At 44.5% G+C, this 14,918-nt stretch overlaps 1 protein-coding gene across 4 annotated transcripts in view; it reads right to left on the reverse strand.

Annotated features, from left to right (window-relative positions):
* Window positions 1-14,682, reverse strand: part of FBLN5 (fibulin 5) — an 88,319-nt gene extending 73,637 nt beyond the window's left edge. For 2 of the 4 annotated variants that reach the window (XR_014811311.1, XM_001929027.4), the window contains exons 1-3: window positions 14,306-14,682; window positions 8,904-8,958; window positions 6,896-6,947 (exon numbers count right to left, since the gene is read on the reverse strand). Coding sequence is in view for 2 of the 4 variants with exons in the window: in XM_001929027.4 (XP_001929062.1) it covers window positions 6,896-6,947; window positions 8,904-8,958; window positions 14,306-14,322 (124 nt within the window). In the remaining 2 variants the exon portion in view is untranslated. Of the gene's footprint in view, window positions 1-6,895; window positions 6,948-8,903; window positions 8,959-13,780; window positions 14,097-14,305 lie in introns of those variants that run through there. The other 2 variants (XR_014811310.1, XM_005656447.4) reach the window with 1 other exon arrangement.
* Window positions 14,683-14,918: the final 236 nt, after the last annotated feature.

Consider the following 14,918-nt stretch of genomic DNA (forward strand, 5'->3'; position numbering starts at 1 on the left):
GGAGATAGTTAAAATACTGAAGGAATTAAGAGCAGATATAAACATTAACGCAGATTACTTTAGACAGGAACTAGAAAATATAAAGAGGAGCCAAGAAAAATTAGAAAATTCATTTGCAAAAATGCAAGCTGACTTAAAGGCACCAAAGAACAGAATGAATAATGCAGAAGAACAAATTAGTAACTTGGAAGATGGAATAATGGAAATCACACAATCAGGACAGCAGGCAGAAAACCAAATGAAAAAACATGAAAGCAATATAAGAGATCTATGGGATAACATAATATGGGCCAATCTATGCATAAGAGGAATTCCAGAAGGAGAAGAAAAAGAAAAGGGGATTGAAAATATATTTGAAGAAATTGTGGTGGAAAACTTTCCAAATCTAAAGGATAGAAATATCAATATGCAGAAGCAAAGAGGGCCCCAAACAAGTTGAACCCAAACAGGCCCACACCAAGACATATTATAATAAAAATGGCAAAAGTTAAAAATAAGGACAGGATTCTAAAGGCAGCAAGAGAAAAAGTCTGAATTATAAGAGAACCCTCATAAGGCTATCAGCTGATTTCTCTACAGAAATACTATAGGCCAGAAGAGGGTGGCAAGATATATTCAAAGTTCTAAAAGGGAAAAATTTGCAGCCTAGAATACTCTACCCAGCAAGGATATCATTTAAAATGGAAGGAGAAATAAAGAATTTCTTCAAAAAACAAAACTAAAAGAGTACAGCAATACTATACCCATTCTTAAAAAAATACCGAAAGGGCTCCCCTAAATAAAAAAGAAGAACTAGCATGGAGGAAATCACAATTGAAAAGTAATCACTTAAATAAGCCAGTATACTGATCTAAAAGGAAAAAAAAAAAAACTACTGTAAAAGCAATGACAAACAGAAGGAACAGCAAAAGGATAAATATGAAGATGCTAAAAAAGATATCAAAATCATAAAATGTGGGGAAGGAAAGTAGAAAGAAAATCTAGACTCTTTTTTTTAGAGTGTGTTTGAGCCTATATGACTATCAAGCTAAAGCAAGCAGGTATAATACGGAAGGGGTTAAGATACTTGAAAAATAGGATACCCACAAATCAAAACCAAACAATAAATTCAGAAAAACTAAAAAGAAGAAGACATGAGCATAAAATACAAGGAAGTCATCCACCCAAAAAAAGAAAGGAACAAAGGAAAAACATAAAATCAACTGGAAAAGAAGGTTAAAATGGCAATAAATACATATTTATCAATAACTGCCTTAAATGTCAACGGACTGAATACTCCAAACAAAAAACATAGACTGGCACAGTGGATGAAAAAACAAGAGCCTACAATATGCTGTCTATAAGAGACTCACCTTGGGGCAAAGGACACATAAATTGAAAGTGGGCTGATATAAAAAGATATTTGATATGAATGGAAAAGACAGGAAATCAGGAGTTGCAATACTCGCATCAGACAAAATAGACTTTAAAACAAAGGCTATGAAGAAAGACAAAGAAGGACACTATTTAATGATGAAAGGATCTATTTAAGAAGAGGATTACACTCATCAATATAAATGCCCCTAAATATAGGAGCACCCAAATACATACAACAAATACTAATGGACCTAAGAGGAAAAATTGATAGGAATACAATAATAGTAGGAGACTTTAACAGCCCACTCACATCAATGGACAGATCCTCTAGACAGAAAATCAATAAGGCAACAAAGATCATAAATGATGCAATAGAAAAGTTAGATTTAATTGACATTTTCAATACATTACATCCCAAAAAAATCAGAACACACTTTTTTTTTTTTCAAGTGCACATGGAACAATCTCAAGGATTGACCACATACTGGGGCACAGAACTAACCTCAACAAATTTAAGAGTATAGAAATTATTTCAAGTATTTTCTCTGACCACAATGGCCTGAAGCTAGAAAGCAACCACAGGAAAATAAATGAAAAAAACTGACTACATGGAGACTAAACAACATGCTACTAAAAAAACCAATGAGTCAATGAGGAAATCAAAAGGTAAATTTAGGAGTTCCCATCATGGCTCAGTGGTTAACGAGTCCGACTAGGAACCATGAGGTTGCGGGTTCAATCCCTGGCCTTGCTCAGTGGATTAGGGATCCAGTGTTGTCGTGAGCTGTGGTGTAGGTCACAGACGTGGCTCGGATCCCACGTTGCCGTAGCTCTAGCGTAGGCTGGTGGCTACAGCTCCAATTCAACCCCTACCCTGGGAACATCCATGTGCCATGGGTGCAGCCCTAGAAAAGACAAACAAAAAGACCAAAAAAAAAAAAAGATAAATTTAAAAATACCTTGAGACAAATAACAATGAAAACACAACCTTTCAAAATCTATGGCATGCCACAAAAGCAGTTCAGAGCAATACAGGCCTTCCTCAAACAAGAAGAAAAAAATCTCAAATCAGCAACTTAACCTACCACCTAAAAGAAGAACAAACAAAACCTAAAGTCAGCAGAAGGAAGGAAATCATAAAGATCAGAGAGGAAATCAATATAACAGACAGAAAAAAAATCAATAAAACCAAGAGCTGGTTCTTTTTTTTTTTTTTAATTATTCAATGAATTTATCACATCTAGAGCTGGTTCTTCGAAAGGGTAAGCAAAATTAACAAACCTCTGGCCAGAATCACCAAGAAGAGGAAAGGACTCAAATAAACAAAATAAGAAATGAAAAAGGAGAAATCTCAACAGATACTGCAGAATTACAAAAAACCATAAGAGAATACTATGAACAATTATATGCCAACAAATTTGACAACCTAGAAGAAATGGACAAATTTCTAGAAACATACAGCCCGACAAAACTGAGTCAAGAAGAAATAGATCAATTGAACAGACCGATCACTAGAAACGAAATTGAATATGTAATAAGAAACATTTCCTGGAGTTCCTGTCGTGACACAGTGGAAATGAATCCGACTAGGAACCAGGAGGTTGCAGGTTCCATCCCTGGCCTCACTCAGTGGCTTAAGGATGCGGCATTGCTATGAGCTGTGGTGTAGGTTGCAGACGTGGCTCGGATCTGGCGTTTCTGTGGCTGTGGTGTAGGCCAGCAGCTACAGCTCCGATTAGACCCCTAGCCTGGGAACCTCCATATGCCACGGGTGTGGCCATGAAAAGACAAAAACAAAACAAAACAAAAAACGCATTTCCTACAAACAAAAGTCCAGGGCCAGATGGCTACACAGGTGAATCCTACCAAACTTACAAAGAACTTACACCTTCTTAAACTTTTCCAAATGTTGAAGAAGAAGGAAGAACCCCAAAAACATTCTATGAAGCCACCATCACCCTAATACCAAAACCAAAGACACTATCAAAGAAGAAAATTATAGGCCAATATCTCTGATAAATAGACGCAAAAATTCTCAACAAAATTTTAGCCAACTGAATCCAACAATGTATTAAAAAACGATCGTACACCACAACCAAGTGGGATTCATCCCAGGTTCACAAGGATCGTCAAACATCATACACCACATTAATAAAAAAGTCAAAAAGCACATGATCATCTCAATAGATGCAGAAAAAGCATTTGACAAAATCCAATATCCGTTCATAATAAAAAAAAAAACTCTTACCAAAATGGGTATAGAAGGATCATATCTTAACATAATAAAAGTCATTTATAACAAACCCACAGCAAATATAATGCTCGGTGGAGAAAAGCCGCTAAAATCTGTAACAACACAAGAATGCCCACTCTCACCACTGTTTTTCAACATAGTATTGGAAGTCCTACCCACAGCATTCAGGCAAACAAAAGAAATAAAAGGTATCCACACTGGAAGAGAAGAGGTAAAACTGCCACCCTATGCAGATGACATGATACTATATATAGAAAACCCCAAGGACTCAACCCAAAAACTACTCAAGCTGATCAACAAATTCAGCAAAGTAGCAGGATATAAGATTAACATTCAGAAATCATTTCTGTATACTAACAATGAAATAGTAGAAAAGGAATACAAAAATACAATACCTTTTAAAATGGTACCCCCAAAAATCAAATACCTGGGAATAATTCTGACCAAGGAGGTGAAAGACTTATATGCTGAAAACTATAAAACATTAATCAAGGAAGCTAAAGAGGATTCAAAGAAATGGAAAGATATTCCATGCTCCTGGATTGGAAAAATTAATATTGTAAAAATGGCCACGCTACCCAAAGCAATCTACAGATTCAGTGCAATCCCTATCAGATTACCCATGACATTTTTCACAGAACTAGAACAAGCAATCCAAACATTTATATGGAACCATAAAAGGCCCAGAATTGCCAAAGAAATCCTGAGGAACAAACACCAAGCAGGAGGCAAAACTCTCCCAGACCTCAGGCAGTATTACAAAGCCACAGTCATCAAGTCTGTGTGGTATTGGTACCAAAACAGACTTAGAGACCAAGGGAACAGAATAGAGAACCCAGAAATAAACCCCGACACCTACAGTCAATTCATCTTTGACAAAGGAGACAAGAATATAAAATGGGAAAAAAACAGTCTCTTCAGCAAGTGGTGCTGGGAAACCTGGACAGCTGCATGTAAATCAATGAAAGTGGAACACACCCTCACACATGCACAAAAATAAACTCAAAATGGCTTAAATACTTAAACATAAGACAAGACACCATCAAACTCCTAGAAGAGAACATAGGCAAAACTTTCTCTGACATCAACCTTACAAATGTTTTCTAGGGTCAGTCTCCCAAGACAACAGAAATAAAAGCAAAAATAAACTAATAGAACCTAATCAAACTGACAAGCTTTTGCACAGCAAAGGAAAAAAAAAAAACACAAAAGCAACTTACAGAATGGGAGAAAATAGTTTCAAACGATGCTACCAATAATGGCTTCATCTCCAAAATATACAAACAACTCATACAACTCAACAGCAAAAAAAAAAAATTAACCCAATAGAAAAATGGGCAGAAGACCTGAATAGACATTTCTTCAAAGAAGTCATACAGGAGTTCCCGTCGTGGCGCAGTGGTTAGCGAATCTGACTAGGAACCATGAGGTTGCGGGTTCGATCCCTGGCCTTGCTCAGTGGGTTAATGATCCGGCGTTGCCGTGAGCTGTGGTGTAGGTTGCAGACGCGGCTCGGATCCCGCGTTGCTGTGGCTCTGGCAGAGGCCTGTGGCTACAGCTCCGATTTGACCCCTAGCCTGGGAACCTCCGTATGCTGCGGAAGCGGCCCTAGAAAAGGCAAAAAGACAAAAATAAAAATAAAAAACAAAGAAGTCATACAGATGGCCAACAGGCACATGAAGAAATGCTCAACATCACTAATTATTTGAGAAATGCAAATCAAAACTACAATGAGGTACCACCTCACATTGGTCAGAAGGGCCATCATTAGTAAGTATACAAATAACAAATGCTGCAAAGGGTGTGGAGAAAAGGGAACCCTCCTACACTGTTGGTGGGAATGTAAATTGGTACAACCACTATGGAAAGCAGTATGGAGGAACCTCAGAAACTATATATAGAACTACCATATGACCCAGCAATCCCACCCCTGGGCATCTATCCCAACAAAACTTTCATTCAAAAAGATACATGCACCCCTATGTTCAAAGCAGCACTATTCACAATAGCCAAGACATGGAAACAACCTAAATGTCCATCAACAGAGGAATGGATTAAGAAGATGTGGTATATATACACAATGAAACACTACTCAGCCATAAAAAAGAACAAAATAATGCCATTTGCAGCAACATGGATGGAACTAGAGACTCTCATACTAAGCAAAGTAAGTCAGAAAGAGAAAGACAAATACCATATGATATCACATATCTAAAATCTAGTATGTGGCACAAATGAACCTATCTACAGAAAAGAAACAAACTCATGGACATGAGTAGACTTGTGGTTGCCAAGGAGGAGGAGGAAGGAGTGGGATGGACTGGGAGTCTGGGGTTAATAGATGCAAACAATGGCATTTGCAGTGGATAAGCAATGAGGTCCCAGTGTATAGCACAGGGAACTATATCCAGTCACTTGTGATCGAACATGATAGAGGATAATGTGAGAAAAAGTATTAAAAAAAAACTGGGGGAGTTCCCGTCATGGCGCAGTGGTTAACGAATCCCACCAGGAACCATGAGGTCGCAGGTTCCGTCCCTGCCCATGCTCAGTGGGTTAACGATCCGGCGTTGCCGTGAGCTGTGGTGTAGGTGTAGGTCGCAGACGCGGCTCGGATCCCGCGTTGCTGTGGCTCTGGCGTAGGCCGGTGGCTACAGCTCCGATTCAACCCCTAGCCTGGGAACCTCCATATGCCGCGGGAGCGGCCCAAGAAATAGCAACAACAGCAACAACAACAGGCAAAAAGACAAAAAAAAAAAAAAAAACTAAAAAAAAACTGGGTCACTTTGCTGTGCGGCTGAAATTGACAGAATACTGTAAATCCACTATAATCAAAATGCTTTTAAAAGAATAAGGAGCTGGATGCTGCCGACATGACCATGAACATGGACTCTTCCCTCAGCCTCCAAAAAAGCATAAGGCCCCGCTGACACTGGGACGCCAGCCTGGTAGAACCCCTGGTGGGCTTTTGACTTCTGCACCTGTGCAGTCATACATCTTCGTTGTTTAAGCTCCTTAAGTCTGGGGCAGTGGCCTAGGAAACTGACTCAGATGGAGATAATTCTTGCTCATCTTTGTCCTGGAGCAGGGCTTGCTCAGCGCGGGACACAAACACAGCGATCCGTGGAAGGGTATCACTGGTTTCCACCGTTCTGTGCACGGTTTTCTTCCGTGGGCAAGGAGGATACAGATTTGACGATACTGAATGACAGCTGAGAGAGAAACGGCCCTGAATGGGGCCGTCACTGCACCCTACCCAGCAAAGGATCTTCAGGGGCCTCCTACCTAAACACTGTCCTGACGAGCGGTCCAGGTCAAAGCCGTTAGTACATTGTTGCTGCAGGAAAGGAGAGAGAGAAAAAGCAGAGGTTATTTTACTTACTTTATTTTACTGACTTTTTACTCTGTTGGAGGGGGGCAATGCCCACAGCATGCGAAAGTTCCCGGGCCAAGGATCCAAGCTGTGCCATGGCAGCGACAATGCCAGATCCCCAACACACTAAGCCACCAGGGAACTCCTAGCATTACTTTTTAAGTACCTGCATCATTGCACGAAAATGCCCATTTTTAGCAGATGGTTATTGGGGCTCTTCCTGTTCTAGTTATGAAGAGCAAAATAATAATCACATTGGGATCCACCCAGTGAAACCGCCCCCTGCTCATCCCTTTCTGGGAGAGGCTGTGGCTGCTTTCAGAGCAACCACTGTCTTTCTTTGGATGCTATTTAATCCCTTCTCGGCACCCAGCATGAGTTCTTTGCCCCCTATAAAATCCTCTACCCAGTGTCAAGGTCTGTGTATAAAATAAATCTACACAGTGATGCCGTCAGCTTTCTAAGAAAAGTAGAATTGGGGAAATTCTTCCATTTCGACCTCAAGAAGACAATGACACACAGATGCTTCCAGAGACCACCAGATCTCAACAGTCCCCGAAGGTCGGAGGGACCACGTACAACTTGAGCGACAATCTCACGCATTTAGAAAAATCTCGTGGGGTTGACAATCACCCCTGAAGCTGACATGTTATAGGAACAAGTCAGGGAGGTGTGATTTTGCCTGTGAGGGCCCCGCCCCCGGCCGGCTGTAGGGTTTCAGTGTTCCCTGAGCTATGGGTTGGTTTGCAGAGATGATAGGTTTAGCAGTATTCCTGGGAGTAGGTTCAGGCATCTTAGGGCGTTGGGGCAAAAGAAATGGGGTGGATGAGCCAGAAGGCTGTGTCATAATGTTCAGGAAACCAGGAGACTTGAGCAGCAGGCCTGGCTCGCCGACTAAGGGCAGGTGTGGGTTCAAGCCCACTGCCTGCCTTCAAATTCTCACTTAGCCTCTACTCCCTGCATACCTTGTCTAGGCCTCAGTTTCCTCCTCTGTGAAATGGGAATGACCGTATTTACTTCCAAGTGGTTGCAAGGACTACATTTTTATTGCATATAAAGTGTCTATAGGGCAGTAAACGCTATGCTCTAACCATGGCCCTCTCCAGCTACATGTCACCACAAGGCTGGATTAGAGGATGCCAAGGTCCCCCCAAATTTAAGTCTTTGTTACTCTTCCCAAGATCCTTTTACGCCCAATGAAATATATTTCAAAATTCTGAATACAAAGGGAAAAAACATTCCTACCGGCCTGCAGCCCCTCAGGCCTGCTCGGAGTGGGGCTTCTCTCATTTCTGAGCTGAAGACACAGAGCAGTGGCCCTGAGCTTCTCAGGAGAGATCCGCCCACGTCTCTCAAGGGTTGACCCCAAGCCTTTGTAACATCAGGGATGCTTCAGGCCCCTCCGCGCAGCCCCCAACAGCCTAAGCTCCCGCTTCACACTCCTCCCAGGGCCTGGGCCCAGAGGTGGGCCCTCATGGGCTGCAGGCTGAATCACCGCACACCGCACGTCGGCCTCCCTCTGCCCACCTCCTCCAGCGGGGCCTGTGTGTCTCTAGAACACACATGGGCCACAAGGGACTCGGGCACATGGGGCCACCATCCCCCAGAAACACTAGCACATCTTCGACATTTTAACACTTAAGGTCATTCAAGACCCCCCGAGGGACACACATGAGGCAGCATGATCTCATCAGATGAGTCTTGGACTGGGAGTCAGGACACCAAGGTCCCAGCCCTGCCATTTATAAGCTATGCCACCTGGGGCAAGTCTCAACTTCCCTGAGCCCCAGCTTTAATCTCTATACATAAAGAGCTCAGTTTAGGTAAACTACACTATCCTGGATTCCAAAATGCGTGGTTGGGCTCCCCGACCCTGGTTTTTAACGCGCTTCCTGATGATTAACCAAAGTACAGTCTTACCTGCGCATCCCCAGGACTTGGAAGACAGAGCGCCAGAATGGTGGCCGTGAGTATCCTGTAGGAGAGGAAACTGACATCAATGCCCAGGACGCTTCCAGGAGTAAGGTCTGGGGTAACTGCATCTCATGCTCCCTGCACGTTTACACTGGCGGATCCACCTCATGCTTATCTTTGAAGATGGGGTGCGCTCCTGAGAAGCGGGGGACACACCAGATGCCCCAACCATCCCAAACAGAACCGCACCTCTTCCGCTGGTTTCATACTTTGGGATAATGTGTTAGACGGCATTTTTTTGGCTGTGCCCAGGGCATACAGAAGTGCCCGGCCCGGGGACCAAACCTGTGCCACAGCTGTTACCATGAGCCAAAGCACTGACAATGCCAGATCCTCAACCTACTGAGCCACCAGTGAACTCCTACACTGCTTTTTTTTTTTTTTTTTTTTTTTTTTTTTTTTTTTTGTCTTTTTGTATTTTCTAAGGCTGCACCCACGGCATGTGGAGGTTCCCAGGCTAGGGGTCTAATCGGAGCTGTAGCCGCCAGCCTACACCACAGCCACAGCAACTTGGGATCCGAGCCGAATCTGTGACCTACACCACAGCTCACGGCAACGCCGGATCCTTAACCCACTGAGTGAGGCCAGGGATCGAACCCGCAACCTCATGGTTCCTAATCAGATTCATTAACCACTGCACCACAATGGGAACCCCTAGATGGCCTTTTTTAAATAAAGGGTTTTGCTTTATTTGTATCAAAAAACCAATCTAATACCCATCACTATGGTAGTAAGAACATTATGACCAGCTGCTTGGCCTTCATACCCAACACAAGATAATGTGCCTGAGTTTTGAAGTCTTTATTCTCAAATGACTACAGCATGAAGTAGCCACCGTACCCTCAGATGACAAGCGGAACAACGTACAAACATAAAGCATGTGAGTTCCAGGGAACAGAGGTGTCGCAGGGAACACTCAGGATCCTGAGCACGTCTCACACAGGCCCTGATGGAGGAGAGGACACAGGGACCCAGGGCACCCTGAGAAGAAGGAGCACAGCAGACACATAGCAGGAGGTGCCAAGAAACTGTTTCATCACAAGCCACCAACCCCTGAGCCTGTGACGACTTCTCTTCATGGCTCACAAGCTTCTATCCAATGAGCATCACCAATAAGCTTTAAAAACACAAAATCAAAGCGTTCTCATTGTGGCTCAGCGGGCTGGGGACCCAACGTCTCTGCGAGGGTGCAGATTTGATCCACGGCCTCACTCAGGGGGTTGGGGATCCAGTGTCACCATGGCTGTGGTGTGGGCCTCAACTGCAGCTCCCACTCAACACCTAGCCTAGAAACTTCCATATGCTGTAGGTGCAACCATAAAAATAAAAATAAAAATTTTAAATAACAAAATTGATACCACCTCACATCCATCAGGAGGGCTGCAACCAATAAAGCAGACAATAGTAAGTGTTGACAAGGATGTGCAAAAACTGGAAGCCTTGTGCCCTGTGGGTGAGAATGCACATTGGTACAGCCACTGTGGAGAACAGTCTGGAGGTTCATCCAAAAATTAAAAACAGAACAACTGTATGATCCTGCAGTTCCACTCCAGGGTATACACACAAGAGAACCAAAAACAGGATCTCCAAGAGATGTTTGTACACCCGTGTTCATAGCAGCATTATTCACAACAGCCAAAAAGCTGAAGCAGCCCATGTGTCGGTCACTTGGACACTTAAAAAGGAAAGAATTTCTTTTATTTCATTTTATTTTAATTAGTTTAATTAAGTTTTTTTTTTTTTGTCTTTTGTCTTTTGTCTTTTTAGGGTCGCACCTGCAGCATATGGAGGTTCCCAGGCTAGAGGTCCAATCAGAGCTATAGCTGCTGGCCTACACCACAGCCACAGCAACTCGGGATCCGAGCTGCATCTGTGACCTACACCTCAGCTCACGGCAACGCCAAATTGTCAACCCACCGAGCAAGGGCAAGGATCAAACCCACAACCTCATGGTTCCTAGTCGGATTCATTAAACCACTGCGCCACAACGGGAACTCCACAAGACATCGTTCCCAGTGCTATACACACCAGGAAAAAGGAAAGAATTTCTGACACATGTTACTATAGGGATAAACCTTGACGATATTATGTTAAGTGAAATAAGCCAGTCACAAAAAGACATTGTTCGAGTCCACTTATATGAGGGACAGAGAGCAATCGAAATTGCAGAGATAGGAGTTCCCATCGTGGCTCACGGAAACAAATATAACTAGCATCCATAAGGACGCAGGTTTGATCCCTGGCCTCGCTCAGTGGGTTAAAGATCCGGTGTTGTTGTGAACTGTGGTGTAGGTCACAGACACGACTCAGATCCCGAGTTGCTGTGGCTGTGGTGTAGGCCAGCAACTGCAGCTCCAATTTGCCCCCTAGCCAGGGAAGCGCCATGTGCCACAGGGGCAGCCCTAAAAAAGATTTTAAAAAGAGAGCTAGAAAGCCAAATGGTGAATGTTAGGGGTGGGGGGACGGGGGGAGGAGGAACTAGGGGGTGGGTGTTTACGGGTATATAATTTCGGTTTTGCAAAACGGAAAGAGTTCTGGAGACTGTACAACAATGTGAATGCACTTAACATTCCTGAACCATATACTTTAAAAAGGTTACGATGGGAGTTCCCTGGTGGCTCAGCAGGTTAAGAATCTGGCATTGTCGGCTGTGGTGTGGGTTCAGTCCCTGACCCAGGAAATTCAGCATGCTGTGGGCATAGCTAAAAAATGGCTATGACGGTTTTTTAAAAATCTATGTAAACACAGAGCTTTATTTGGTGCTATTACTACTAAGTTCAACAGGGATTTACCTGAGCAACTACTACTTGTAGTCATGGACTCTAGGCAGCTCCCCCCTTTTCTTTCTTTATTTTATTTTATTTTATTTTATTTTATTTTTTGTCTTTTTGCCTTTTCTAGGGCCACTCCTACAGCATATGAAAGTTCTCAGGCTAGGGGTCAAATCGGAGCTGTAGCCGCCAGCCTACGCCAGAGCCACAGCTACACCAGATCCGAGCCACGTCTGCGACCTATACCACAGCTCACAACAACACCAGATCCTTAACCCACTGAGTGAAGCTAGGGATTGAACCTGCAACCTCATGGTTCCTAGTCAGATTCGCTAACCACTGCGCCACGACAGGAACTCCTCTTTCTTTCTTTCTTTTTCTTTTTATGGCCAATGGAAGTTCCCAGGCTAGGGTTTGAATCAGAGCTGCAGCCACAGCCATAGCCACACTGATCCAAGCCACATCTGCGACCTACACCAAGATTCCAGCAACCCCAGATCCTTAACCCACTGAGCAAGGACAGGGATCAAACCTGCATCCTCACAGATGCGATGTCAGGTTCTTAACCCTCTGAGCCACAATGGGAATTCCCTCTAGGCAGTTTTCTATTCTAGAAAAACTACAAAACTATGAGCCGGTCACTGCGCTGAAGAGCTGGTTGGAAAGCCACATGAACTGATAATGTCTCCACACTTCGCTTAGGGCACTGATAGAAATATTCAGCCGGGGCCAGGAGAGCCAGGCTGGGGGCAGGAAATGGAGGGACAGGGAAGGCTTCCTGGAGGAGGCGATCTCAAAGGCTTCCTCAGTAAAGCAGCAGACCTGGGACCGGGTTGGATGCTGTGGCCTGTCCTTGTCAAGGTCCACCCCACTTTACCATCCCTCCCTTCATAAAAAAAGAGTTGCATGCATTACAAAACTCCCTCACTCCACGACACAAGGCTCACAGGAACCGGCCACGCTGGGAACTTGGAGGGCCCCAGAATTAAGGTGACATCCGGGGCAAACGGCCCCCTGATGTGGCGCTAGCAGAGGCAAGCCTGGCTCCCTCCATCTAGTCCTCAATCCAAAGAATAAAGACCCCGAGAGCCCGCAAGCTTTCAGTTCATCTGAGTGCCTGTGGGAGCCAGGTTCTAGAACGCTGGAGACGGCGCTGACCTTATAAAGTGCAGAGCCAAATCCCAGGGTTTTTTGATATTCGCAACAGCCAGATTTATATCTGGAAGGAATGAAAGAACAATAACAAATTTATTTTCCAGGCTGTATATTATGAATTTCAATGTTTTCCTGTTTCTTCACATGAAGTTTCCTTTCGGTTGGTTATAAAACCCTGTCTCGTTTATGTTGGAGACAGAACAGGCTGACTGAAGGCTGTGGGCTTTCAAGAGCTAGTGGAAAAGGCGTGCTAACCCCATTTCTCCCCCTGCCCCAGCTCCCCCATTCCCTTTGGCTGGAGGGCAGGGACAGGTCTCCTCTGAGAAATCCAGATTCAAGCCCAGCCTCCTGGAAGAGGCACAGCTGGGTCCTGGGGGCCAAGTGAGCTCCAGACTAATTGAGATGGTTTTCCAAAAATGAAATCATATCCAAGCCCTGCTATTCTCACGGCGTCACAAACAGTTGCACCTTGACATGAAAAACTCTAAAAAAAAAACCTCCAAAATAAATTAACTACAGGAACATTGGAGAATCCTGTGATGCTCATACCTGGTCCTCAGAACTTTTGAGAGCAGGTGAGTCTGCGTATTTCGTACACCATTCTCAACTGGGAGGAAAGCTAAGGGGACCAAATGTAACTCAGGGCTGAGTGTCAGAGAAGTGCTGGTCCCCCATTCAGGATGACATGATTACAAGTTCGTTTCCAGCACACACACACACACACACACACACACACACACACACACACACATACACACGTAATCTATCTAAAGCAGCTGCATATTCAAGAGCTCACTGGATAAAAACCGTGCCGATGTAATCTAAAGTCCTTCAAGCTTTAAGGATCACTTGACTGGAGTTGCAATTTCCTTAAAGAAGAGCAAAATGTTTGCTTACATGCATTTCTGTCTGCAGTTCCCACTTTTCATTGGCTCCAGACTTCTGGGTCTCATATGCCCTTTGTGAATCCCACACAGACATAGAGCAAATCCAGCCCCAGGATGTGCAGCTGGCTCGTTCGCTTGTCCAACAGCCGATGCAGCAAAATAATTGCTAGTGAACTAGTAATTGATCTCTCAAATTACAAAATATATTAAAAAAAAAAAAAACTTTCAACGGCAGACAAATTTGCTGCCCTCTCGGAAAAGAAAGAGGAGAATCAAGCTCTGAGATTTTTGCCGACCTCTCTCGGATGCTGGCTTCTGAAACTGTCTTAGAAAACACCCACTCCCAAAAGAAGGCTTCAAGATGGAAATTACAGAGGCGCAGCTTTTTATAATTAACAATATCATTGCATCACTAGCTAATGCCTTTTCCAATATCCTGACACAGCCTGAATCACGGCCATAGCCATTTTCCACCCATCGGGATTTCAGTAAGGTTTCCAGACCCTGGAGGAAAAGTCCGGAGCAGAGAACGTACCTTTTTAATCCTGGCATGTCCAAGACGCGTGGGCAGGAGCAGCGGGGGGCAGAGAGGGAGAGCTCTCCGCGCACGGGACCCTCGGAGCAGTTCGTGAACTTGGGCCTCCTCTGGGCCTGTGGGGCTCGCCGCTATTTTTATTCCGGGGGGGCCGAGCAAGTCGTGGAGAGGACAAGGGGAGAGCCTGGGTTCTCCGAACCACTGGAGAGACGACAGGGAAAGCACCTGGTTTTGCTTAGCCCTCTTCAGTAATTCAGCATTAAACCAATTGGAGGAGGAATGTTAAAAATGAACACTTCATTTTCTAAGTATGTTAAACAATGCAAATGGGGCCTCAGTCTGGACGCAGCTGGTTCAGATTACAGCGCTCACCAACTGGCGAGACTCCTCACAACAATCTTGGGGCGTCTGCCAGGACCCAGTGCTCAGCGCTGGGAGGCGAGCCCTTCCCGGGGCGGCGGAGCAGCCGCACTTGGGCTCCCGGCATCTCTACCGGAGACGATTGGCCCGCAAGTGCAGGAGGGTGGGGTGGGGGGGCTGGGAGGGCGCGTCGACCCTTTACTTCCCACCCTGGGAGGACGTCCCAGGGCTGGGCGGGGGGCCAAGGCGGGGG

Source organism: Sus scrofa, chromosome 7 (genome assembly GCF_054392235.1).
Source record: "Sus scrofa isolate SSC_HxYL_T2T_F1_AM1 chromosome 7, Sscrofa_HxYL_maternal_Yorkshire_Landrace_v2.0, whole genome shotgun sequence".
NCBI lineage: Eukaryota > Metazoa > Chordata > Mammalia > Artiodactyla > Suidae > Sus > Sus scrofa.